General features: G+C 35.8%; 1 protein-coding gene across 3 annotated transcripts in view; it reads left to right on the top strand.

The window, feature by feature from the left end:
- Window positions 1-12506, top strand: part of nf2a (NF2, moesin-ezrin-radixin like (MERLIN) tumor suppressor a) — a 35068-nt gene that overhangs the window by 4589 nt on the left and 17973 nt on the right. For 2 of the 3 annotated variants that reach the window (XM_081364626.1, XM_081364625.1), the window contains exons 3-5: window positions 344-469; window positions 1314-1436; window positions 7530-7613. In XM_081364626.1, the coding sequence (XP_081220752.1) occupies window positions 344-469; window positions 1314-1436; window positions 7530-7613 (333 nt within the window). Of the gene's footprint in view, window positions 1-343; window positions 470-1313; window positions 1437-1524; window positions 1562-7529; window positions 7614-12506 lie in introns of all 3 variants that reach the window. The other variant, XM_081364627.1, reaches the window with a different exon arrangement.

Below are 12506 nucleotides of genomic sequence, written 5' to 3'. Positions count from 1 at the left end.
TGCCCAGACTCATTTCTCTGCCTTGTGTCCACATGGTTTGTGGAAATGAGGTTATTCAGGGAATGCCATTGTTCATTATACTGGAGCTGTTCAGATTTGTGGTCAGTCTGAATTCGATTAGTCTGTTGCAATCCTTGAGAGAGTTAAAGTGTTTCCTGTTAGGCTTTTTAAAATGTAACATTTGGGATTAAATTATGTTCTATGTATATGTCCCAGCTCAACCTCTTGTTTCAACAGAACAAGAATTATGACGAAATGCGTCTTAAAAATAGTTGAAAAAAATTCACCCTGTAGTTTGACAAGCACTTCTTACTGACCCTTTTTTGTAATCTTGTTTGGGCAGCTGAAGTGGAAAGGAAAGGATCTGTTTGAACTTGTGTGCCGGACACTGGGACTCAGGGAGACATGGTTTTTTGGTCTGCGGTATGATGTCAAAGACACTGTGGCGTGGCTGAAAATGGACAAGAAGGTAAAACACTCTTTACTTCAATTAGGCTTTTAAAAGTATTTTTGACAGCTCTGAATTGTACTGTGCAATGATATACACTACCGTTCAAAAGTTTGTGGTAAGTAAGATCATGAAGACTTTGACATTGTTACAAACATTTCTATTTCAAATAAATGCTGTTCTTTTCAACTTTCTGTTCATCAAAGAAACTTGAAAAAAAAAAAAAACTTATCACAGTCTTCTTACAAATATTGAGCAGTACAACTGTTTTCAAAATTGATAATAATAAGAAATGTTCCTTGAGCCGCAAATCAGCTTATCAGAATGATTTCTGAAGAATCATGTGACTGGAGTAATGATGCTTTGCCATCACAGGAATAAATGACATATTAAATTATATAAAATAGGAAACCGTTATTTGAAATTGTAATAGAGTTTCACAGTATTATTTTTTTAATGATTTTTTATTTTATTTTTACAGTATTTTTGATCAAATAAATTCAGCCTTGGTGAGCATAATAGACAAATAATAATAATAAAAAAATGTTGCTGACCCCAAACTTTTGAACTGTAGTCTACATTAAAACAAACTCTCATGAAAACCAAACCAACACAAAACAAGTATGATTGCATTACAATGGCACAGTGAGGATTTTAGATGGTATGTGATAGAAAGGCTTGACATATTCATGTACCATGGTCTTTTCAAGGTACTTCAAAGAATACTATAGTACTACTTTGGCACATGACATTATCATTTAAATCATGATGTCCAAACTGATGGTAGTATCATGTTACTATTGGCAGTGTATATAAAGTATGCAATGCACAGCAGACTATTGGTCATGACTTATCTTTGTTATAGGTTTTGGATCATGATATGCCCAAAGAGGAGCCAATAGTGTTTCATTTCCTGGCCAAGTTTTACCCAGAGAACGTTGAGGAAGAGCTGCTGCAAGATATGACGCAACATCTCTTTTTCCTGCAGGTGAGTCATTGGCTCAGATGGGTTTAGCTGGAATACAGATCAAATTAATTGGATTTTTTTTTGGGCATGTTGCCACTTTTATTGATAGGAGGATAGAGAGAGGACAGGATATGATGGAAAAAGAGGTGACTCAACTCGCATGTGTGTTAACTGCTAGGTCATGGCTTCAGCAAATTTCCTTGAATTAAAGGGTTAGTTTACTCAAAAATGAAAGTTCTGTCGTTAATTACTCACCGTCAAAGTGGGACTTGTGTAGCTGTCAATGGAGGGACAGAAATCTCTCAGATTTCATCAAAAATTATCTTCATTTGTGTTACGAAGATGAACGAAAGTCTTCGGAATGACATGAGGGAGAGTAATTAATGACAGAATTTTCATTTGGGTGGAATATCCCTTTAACATTCATTCTTAATTACATACAACAGAGCAGTTTCTTTATAGCCAAAATCTATAACTATAAAGATGACTATAACTATATTAGCATTCAAATTAGTGGACAATATTGTTCTGAAGTTTTGATCAAGCTCTTTAGAGCAGGATGGATTCTGATTGGCTGTCAATGTTTTTATTGTAAAAAAAAACCCAATTGTTTTTTATCTTTATAGTTTTTGGTGTGGACTCTGCTATTCTTTTATAACTATATCTTTATCATTATCGTTATAGTTATCGTTCTTGGTGTGAACGGGCCATAACTCCTAACCCCCGGGAACCTTCATGCTCCAAACGCAAGAGCAGAAAATTGATTTGATTTCTGCATAGTTTTGTGCATAAGTCTAAATCTAGTTGGACTGCAAGTATTGTTTGTACACAACAGCATGTATTGATGTGTCATTAACCCACACTCAGCCATTTCATTTCAATAGGCTTGGCAGCAGAATTGAGCTCCTGTATTTGGTTTCTCGTGCAGTTCTCCGTGAGAGAGGCTTGTGGGCTGCTGTCTGCGGGTTCAGTGCGCTCTTTCATTGTTTGGTGTGATTGTGTTCAGCCATGTGGAATCGGTGTGCTCCACATCAGGGCCCCTGTCTCTGATTCTGTAAGCCCAGGGGAACACCTCCCACCGTAATTCGGCTTCCTGCCAAGATTCCTTCTTGGCGATCAGAAAACATTAAGCAATAACTCTTTGATTATGAGCACATTATCAATCATTTTTATTGAGCTGGTTGGTTGCTCAGCATGGGAGGTAAATAAGCACCTGTTTTGCATGCATTAAAACTCTGTTCATTTTTACCAACAGTATTGCGACTTGTGATCGAATGTTAAGTCGTGGCAATTTGCCCTTCAATTTGCAGTGCTTGTATCAGTCCAGTGGATTTAATGCATAGCAAAGGGCACAAGGAGAAGATATGAACATTCTGAGAAAACTTAAGTAGCTGATCTTCACATGTAATGGGAGGTTGAGCTGCACCGCTTCAGGATGGCAGTGCACTCTGAAAACCAATGTAATGAATTCTCAAAAGATGCTAATGAATTCTGGGAAGAGATTGGAGAACGGTGAGTCTGTTCTCTTTTAGCCTCTGCTCATATGTAGGCTGGGATTGAGCCGCATGTTTGGTTGTGCAGATCCTGTTTAAAAGCGCTCGCCTGGATGGGCTCTTATCAGGAACGGCCACCCTTCCCAGACTGCGCTCTTTAGTGCTGTCACATTTGTAAAGCAGATTGAAAAGACGACCATAATAGCCAGAACCTTTTTGACCAGTCACTGACACGCTGCATGCTACTTTTGTGACTGTTTTCAGACTGATAGTCAGGGGACGGATAAAACAGCATGCGTGATTTTTAAAGTCTTAAAGGGATGGTTTACCTGGAAACGAATATTCTGTCGTTATTTACTCATGTCGTTCCACACCCATATTACTTTCTTGCTTCTGTGGAACGCAAAAGAAGAATTTTTGAAGAAAATCCTTGCTACTCTTTTCAATACAACAAAGGTGAATGAGGATTGGGGCTTTCAAACTACAAAATGACAAGAATAGTATATCATATAGAATGTTATGAATGATGGAATATTACTACAATCTTATTAATTGAAGATTTTTTTAATGTTTTTGAAAGAAGTCTCTTATGTTCACCAAGGCTGGATTTATTTGATCAAAAATACTGTAAAAACAGTTATATTGTGAAATATTATTACAGTTAAAAATAGTTTTAATATATTTTAAAATACAATTTCTGCATTATTACTCCAGTCTTTGTCATTGTAATCATGTAATGTATCATGTAATCATGTTGTCATTGTAATATTACAAATCTTGAAACCTACTTAATATTTGATTTGTTGAATTCGTGGTACATTTTATTTCAGGATTTTGAGGCATAGAACAGCATTTATTTGAATTGGAAACCTTTTGTAACATTATTAACCGGCGTCACGTATTCTGCAAGGATGCATTCAGTTGATAGAGTATACATTTCTTTCAAAAAAATCTTTATTTGGTTGCAAGTAATAAGTAGTGAATAATATGGTAACACTCTACAATAAGATTTCATTTGTTAACTTTAATGTATTAACTAACCATGAACAATACATTTGTTACTGTATTTGTTAATCTTTGTTCACATTATAAAAATCCATCTGTTCGTTGTTTGTTCGTTTTCAGTGCATTAACTAATGTTAACAAATATATCTTTTGATGTTAATAATGTATTAGTAAATGTTGAAATTAACATTTAATAAATGCTGTAGAAGTTCAGACTGTGCAGTTCATTATTAGTTCTTGTTAACTAATGAAACCTTATTTTAAAGTGTTTCTAATAAAGATAAAAAATTTTACGTTCCTCACTCAACATACGACGTAATAAAGTGTGTGAGTCGTTCGGATCCCTGTTATGATACTTTTATGGCACTTTTACAGCCACAAAACAGCAACCAGGATATTTTTGTAATGATCGTCATACAGGTTCAAAACATGTAAATAATGACAGTTTTTGTTTTTGAGCAGACTGTTCATTTATAGACAGGCATTTGGTTGTTTTATTGTTGGTTTTTAATGAGTTTGACCTTGTGCTAATTGTGGCCCTGTTGTTAAACTTAGTTTTTTTGGCATCTGTTTTCTTGTTATGATTAAATGAGATCCGTTTTCATTTTGCCAAGCAACTAATGGTCGGCACAGTGATCAGCCGTCTCCCATTTGGCAAGGCTGCAGTATTTTACTCGGAATTTGGCACTGATTCATTTTTGAAAATGAAATACTAACCTTTTGGTGTGAACACACATTTATGCATTTATAAACTGTGTACATAAACAACCTTTTGTTCTGTTACCCACTTCCTTTGTTCTGAAAGGTCAGGGGTCTATTCCTCCATTCCTTATTAATTTTCTCTTTTGATGAAGCATGAAATCAGGAATTAATTTGATTCTTTGATTCATTCAGTAGTCATTCATTCAAGGCAGCACTGCATTGAAACTTTCTTTTTCTTTTCCACAGGTTTCTTGAATTAATTCAGCATGTACTTATTAAATACTTATTTTATTTGATATATTGTATTTTTTTGTTTCTAGTTAGCAAAATCAAATTTTTTCAAATTTATTTATTTTCATGTTTCAGTATTTTTATTTTCTTTTAAAAAAAATCTACACATTCAGAGCAGCTTGGATGTAGAAAATCTAAACCTATTACTGAAATCTTGAACTTTTTTTTTTTTTTTAATTTCAACTCTGATAGATCCTATTTATTCATTCAGTCTAAATGATCGATACTCAAATTATGACCAGGATTAGGAGTCTGCACTAGGACTCTGAGCAGTCCTATCCCAGGTCGCATATTTTCTCCTAGTCTCGCGTAGCTAGACCTTCAGACCGACGGCAGAAGGTCTGGACTCACTCCATCGCAGCTTTCATTGGCCAAGGATCTTGATCCAAGGATCACAGTTTTTTTCTGCATCATGTTTAGGGGATTAAAAATGTAAAGTCTGTGGCCCATCCCGGTAACACAACGGCATGCATCTAATAAATTATCCATTCAAGAACGTTGGCAAGTATACTGCAACAATGGTGCCGCAAACTTCACATACTTCCAGCATTTAGTTGATCCTAATAAGTGCTTACTGTTGTATACACGAGGGCTTTCTTCTTCCATGAGGGGTTTTGGTGTCACGGCATCTTTGTTTCCAGGCGGACGGATAAGGAACGCGGCATAAACGTCTCTCAGAAATCCTGTAGAATTCAACCAATCAGACGACGACTTGAAAACATCTGAAGTGTTTACCATTTTGTGTGCCATGTGAATCAGACGATCAGCCAGCAGTCCATGGACATGACGTCTGAGGCGGAGAGTAGTTTTCTCCCTACAACCCCACTTAGAATTCAACTCAGCAGCCCTGCGGCAGTGAATGTGTAACCTGTGAGGCATCTACTGCTTCTAGAGTTCTTAAAACTGACCCTGAAATATTCTGCTTTTGCTTTGTATTTGCAGCCTTAAATGACATCTGGGCTTTGCAGTCCATAGAGCCTGAAGGAGACAACCTCTGCCGGCTTACTAATGGATAGTTGAGAGGATAGCTGAAAAACAGTGTTGTTTTTTCAGTGAATTCAGAAAGTACCTGCCAAAATATCTAGTTTTCTATAAGGCATTAAAGTTCCCTAGACTTTGACTATGGAAGTTTAACTATTTGGGGATCTGTTTCTGACATTGGGGTTTGGTCACAGTTTGTAGTTACTTTACGTAGAAAGACGTATACGCAGAGCACTTTGTCTCATGTTTCTGTTTCCATGTAATAGTTAGCATCTAGCTAAATTATTTACCTTAAAAGTTGCTTAGTATTATTTTAAATTTAAATGAAATTTTATACTTGGATGCATCCTTTAAAAATCCACCATCATACTTTGCTGTATTCAACATGCTACTTACAAACTGTTTATTTTGTGTCTTTAGTTTTTAAATTAAAAATGAATACGTTTATTCAGCAAGGATTCATTAAATTGTTCAAAGTGACCGTAAAGATATTTATAATGTTATAATGTTCAAATAAATGCTGTTCTTTTGAACTTTCCATTCATCAAAGAGTCCTAAAAATGTGCATCTCAATTTCCACAAAAATATAAAGCAGCACAAGGTTTTCAGCATTTTATATTAGAAATGTTTGAGTACTAAATCAGCATATTAGAATGATTTCTGAAGGATCATGTGACACTGAAGACAGGAAATACATTTTAAATATATTAAAACAGAAAACAGTTTCACAATTTTCACAATATTTAACAATATTACTGTTGTTTACTGTATTTTTTTATCAAATAAATGCAATGTTGGAGAGCATAGACTTTAAAAACATAAAACAACTAACTGACCTGCACAGTTGTAAACTTACCGACCTGTATGCTTCCAACGGTGTCTCTAGGAACATTTAGTTCCTTCGCTATCTTTTTGTATCCTGTTCCTTGTTTGTGAAGAGCAATGATATCTTCTCTTAACTTTTTGGACCTTTCTTTTGATTTAGTCATATTTCTAACATGCAGTCAGACGTGACACTCAACAAACCTAGCCAGTTCAGATATTTCATGTGTTCTAGCTCAAGCACACCTGGTGCAACTAATGAAGCCCTTGATTAGTTGCATCAGGTGTGCTTGAGACAACACATTTTTTTGCAGATGTGTTGATCTTTTGAGAGGGATTCTATTCAAGGGGGTTGAATAATTTTGAGACTGTGGAAGTCATTAAAAGTTGCATTTTCAGTTGAATTTGTGGAAAACTGTTGAAACATTTGTTGTGAGCTATTTAAATTACTGTTGTTTGATTTGTTCATTGCAAACAGTTGAAAGATTTTATTTTGCAATGGAGGTTGAATAACTTAATATGGGTCATTTTTTTGCAAAACATACTTTGTCTCTAATGTTGTTCTATAATATGTGCTAGCAGTAGCATTAGCAGTGAAAGGTCTGGGCAAACACTGCAAAGGAATGATCCTTGAAAAAACCCTGTTGTGCCCTTTAGCAAGATCCTTAACGTTAAGTTGCTCTAGGGTGATTTTTTTTCACCGTAATTTATCATGATGGCATTGCATGAAATGCTTGGTAACAAATTCCCCAAAAAGTGTAGAGATAAATAATAATGCAATTCTATTCATCTTACTCTCCTCTGTTCTGAAATCCTGCAGGTAAAGAAGAACATTTTAGAGGAGGAGATCTACTGTCCTCCCGAGGCTTCGGTGCTGTTAGCCTCTTACGCCGTCCACGCTAAGGTCAGTGCTCTTTCTAACACACTTGTGTTTTTCTTTTTCTTTTTTTTTAAAACGTTTTTTCTTTGATAGACACGCAGAAAGGTGTCAGAGCTTAACCATAACCTCCTGTGGACGTCCCTTCAAGGTCGGCATCTAACCCATTACACTTCCCACAGAAAGAAGTGCATTTTATTAAGCAGGTGTCAGTTTGATTGACAGCTCAGGGGCAACAAGAGCATTTGATTTATCCAAAAGCCTCCAATTTAGAAAGCACACTCTTTTTCTCTCTGACTCATGTTAGACACAGAAGGAACGCTAGATGGCTCTAAAAACTGGACGGGAATCTACTAAAGCTTTTGTTTGCTTTGTTAAAGCAGTTTGTAAGCTTCAAATGGTTTAGCTGGTTTTTTTAGCCTTGTGCTGGTGTGCTTACGTATTTTGATGGTTTTTCAAAGCATTTTACAGTGCTGCAAACTCAGAAATTTGCCCGTTTTTATTTGGAATTTTTTTTGTCATGTTTGTGATTTGTGGACAACTGATCAGTTTTTTTATTTTTATTTGATATTATAATTCATCAAAAAACAGAACAATGTAATGTTATTTAATCTGTTTTATTATATTAGTTTTACTATTTACTACTATTACTATTGAGTTTTTAACTCAACTTTTGTTACGTAATCTGTTTTAGCATTTATTCCAGATCAAACAAGCCGTGTTTCCCAAAAGCATTGGTTTGAGTCCAAGTTTTGAATAAAAGAAAATAATAATCAAATTAGATGGTAAATTAGTATACATTCATTTAAAAGTTTGGGGACAGTAATTAATTATTATTAATTCTAAGTATATATAATAGTCATAATATATATATACATTTATTTAGTTATTTATATACATACACACATACATACATACTAGGATTTTTTTTTTTAAGAAATGAATAATTTTATTCAGCAAGGATGCATCAAATTGATCAAAAGTGACAGTAAAGACATTTATAATGTTACAAAAAGGATGCTTTGATGGATTTAATCACACTTTCCCAAAAAGATTTAAGCAGCAAAACCGTTTTTGACGCTGACAATAATAATTGATAATAATAATAATTATAATTTCCTAATTATCATGTGGCACTGAAGACTGGAGAAATGATGCTGAAAATTTTTAGCTTTGTGTCACAGGAATAAATTACATTTTAAGATGTATTATAATAGAAAACACATATTTAAAATTGGAATAATATTTCACAATATTAGTTTTACTGAATTTTTTATCAAACCTTGATGAACATTATGATAATTATTTCAAAAGGTAGTCCGTTTAATGTATTTGATTAATGCATTCAATTTATCTGATTTATGTATTTTAAATCAATGAATTCTCTAAAAAAGTTACTACCATTTTTATTAACAATTTTTTTCATTGTATAATGCAAAAATGTACTGTTACTAGTACAGTACATAAAATTACTTGTACTGTAATTTTAGAATTTTTTAATTCTACATCTGCTAGTAATCTGCTACTTGTGGCATTATTATAATTTTAATGAATGTGCAGTCACTAATTGGCTTTGAATGTGGCTCAGTCAGTCAAATTTATCTGTTTTAGAAATGTGAGAAGCTGCGTGACAGATTTCTGTTTCTGTATTAAACCATCAGGTGCAGATTTGGAGTTATTCAAAGAGACTGGAAGTTAAAGAAGGCAAGAGCAGAGAGAAAGAGGAGGTGTGAAGGGAGTAAGAATCAAAAAAGAGGCATAGGCAGAAAAATCAAGTAAGAAATAAAAAAGTGGAAGAGAATGTGGAACAGAGGGGAGAGACTGAGATGGCAGCTGTTTCTCCCTTACAGAGAAAGCTTGTTCTTAATGCAGGAGTGAAGCTTAGACGGCAACCATTTACACCGACTCTTTCAAATGGGGATGCTTTCACATGCCAGTCTCATCGTGGCTGAGCAGCATGAATCTGTCCGGAGCAAAATGGGAAGCCAGCGTGATACTGAGGAATTTTTTTGTTTCTGTTTCTGCATATCTGCTTGTTCCTCAGTCTCTGCACAGCAGTCCACAATCTGTAATGTTGTGTCTTCGCTGTTTATTTTGGTCGATTTCATAAGCCTTGTCATACATGAGTTTTCTGAGATGGTTTTATGTTCTGCATCTGTGCCATGGTGTTGATTACCACATACAGTTTCCTCAGTGTTTATAAACAAACCAAACATATAGACCAGGGTTTCTCAAACTCGGTCCTGGAGGGCCACTGTCCTGCACAGTTTAGCTCCAACCCTGATCAAACACACCTAGCTGTGAGTTTCTAGTGATCCTGAAGACATTGATTAGCTTGCTCAGGTGTGTTTTATTAGGGTTGGAGCTAAACTGAGCAGGACTGCGGCCCTCCAGGACCGAGTTTGAGGAACCCTGATTTAGACAATAAATACACTTAACACTTTCACACGGTACCGAAAGTAGAACCGAAACAGTTAATGTGTTTGGATAAGACTGCAGGACCAGGAAAAAAAAAGAAAAGAAAAAAAAAGAAAGAAAGAATGAAACTTGTTTTTTGTTTGTTGTTTTTTTTTTTTTGGTAAGTTTGTGAGGGTAACAGAAAGGAATGTGGATGTACACGTTTTTTATTTTTATTTTTTAATAAAATAAAAAAATAAAAAAAAAGTAATACTTTTATTAAGCAAGGGAACATTAAATTGAGAAAGTTACAGTAAAGATGTTTACATTGTTACAAAATATTTCTATTTCAAATAAATGCTGTTCTTTTCAACTTTCTGTTCATCAAAGAAACCTGAAAAAAATTCTTTCCACAAAATATTGATCATAATAAACAAATATGAATACAATATAATATGTTAGTTTAAATTGTAATAATATTTCACAAAATTAATTTTTGATCAAATAAATTCAGCCTTGGTGAGCATAAGAGAAACCTTCTGACCCCAAACTTTTAAATGGTAGTGTGATAAAGATTTTTTTTTTTTTTTTTTTTATAACCTGAAAATATTTGTCATCATTTAAAGAGGCTACATGCAACTTTTTCCCCAAAATAAACGTAACAATAGCCTTTTTATTTGACCATTTATGACTCAAACATCTCCTGATGAGCATACTGACACCTTGTCAGCTCACAGTGGGTGCACGTATAAGCAGAGCCCGTCTACGGAGAGCCTTGGCACTCCCTATTCAGCCCCATTGTATTGATTTTGGTTGCAGTTCCATTAGAATTCCACTGGGGGTGATCGCGAGCGAGTGCAGACTGAATGGGAGTCAATGGGGCTATACGGCTAAATGTGTCTCTTTCACCCAAATGCCGTTGAGAAATCTCAGATTTTATTGTAGGTTTTGCAAGTTCAACATGGGTTATAGGTCGAAAGTTGAATGAACGAGTACTTATTTCTTTTCTATTTCTTACAGGTTGAGTTGTTGTTGCCCATAACACGCTAGCATTCTGCTAATGACGTCAGCATTCTGACGTCATTGACATTTTAAAAGACTTTTTAAACCAAATAAGTGACTCTAAAAAAATCGAACACCCAGCAATGTGTAATTTCTTTGCATCTCCTTTCGAATACAACATTCAAATTACTAGACAAAAAATTATATCCTGAGAAAAGTGGGTTTTGAGGGGTATTTCGCCATAGACCTCCATTCATTCTGCACTCGCTCGCGAGCGCCCCCGCATGGACAGAGACGTGTTACTGCAACCAATCCAGAACCCGGAAGTAAGCAGAGAGTGCCAATTCTCTTCCTATTAGACATTCTCTGGTATAAGCCTGTATCCTATTTTTCCTATTTTCTGCGGATGTGACGTCAAGCGCGTTCATGTTAAAGGGGGGGTGAAATGCTCATTTTCACTCAATCTCCTGTTAATCTTGAGTACCTATAGAGTAATATTGCATCCTTCATATCTCCAAAAAGTCTTTTGTTTTATTATATTTTTAATTGAAAGATAGGCTGTACCGAGTCTTTCCGGAAAAAAACGAGCGGCTGGGGGCGGGCCGTGTGGGCGAAGCTAAAGCTGTGCTAACGCGCCGAGCTAACAACACACAGAGACATTTGTTCAACAGTTTTACTCACCGTTCCAACGCACGATCGCAAACCTTTATCATTGCGACTGCTCGATCCTTAAGCATTAGACGATCTGCAAATCCGACGATCTGGGCTTTGTTTATAAAACAATCATCGTCGAAATGCAGGGAACAAACAGTCTTACACAGCTCCGTTGATGCTCTGAAAAAACAAACTCCATCCACTGGTCCACTTAACGCTGGGTTCTTTGGGAATCTGTGCAGGGTTGTCTTGCCCTGGCAACCAAAAACACACTTCTTTGGTGACATTGACTTCCCAAAAGCCGGGCAGGGCGCTTTGATGGCGTACTGCTTTCACTCTCTTGCTCTAGTCTACGAGTGCGCGCGCGCCCGCGATCTTACCGGAGAAGTGCCCTTAGGACCCATATAAGGAAATTCCGCTCTATCTTACATAAGACAGAGCCATACTCGAAAAAAACTTTCCGAAACTTTTGACAAACCGGAAGGAGTATTTTTGGAACAAAAATACTCCTTCAAACGTACAACTTAGTTTTTGAAACTTTGTCCATGTTTAGCATGGGAATCCAACTCTTTACCAGTGTAAAAAACTCAGTATGCATGAAATAGCATTTCACCCCCCCCTTTAAACGTTTCAGATCACTCTGCCACCACCGCTAGTCAGCAAACAAACTTAGTTTCTCAAACAATATATGTATTTGACTGTTCTTACCTCTGTAAACATAATGTTGACTTCTTTGCAGCGGATGACTTGTGAAGTGTGCACGTACGAGAGCGAGCAGTTCCGTTTTTTGCCCACAGGTGTCAGTCGCGAGTTTAAATTTCAGAAAATCGCATGTAGCCTCTTTAAGTCCACTAATCAATGCAGTTG

This window comes from Scardinius erythrophthalmus, assembly GCF_964197995.2.
Source record: "Scardinius erythrophthalmus genome assembly, chromosome: 5".
In the NCBI taxonomy this organism is placed as follows: domain Eukaryota; kingdom Metazoa; phylum Chordata; class Actinopteri; order Cypriniformes; family Leuciscidae; genus Scardinius; species Scardinius erythrophthalmus.
The sequence above is the reverse complement of the archived record's forward strand: the minus strand, read 5'-3'. Positions and strand labels throughout refer to the sequence as shown.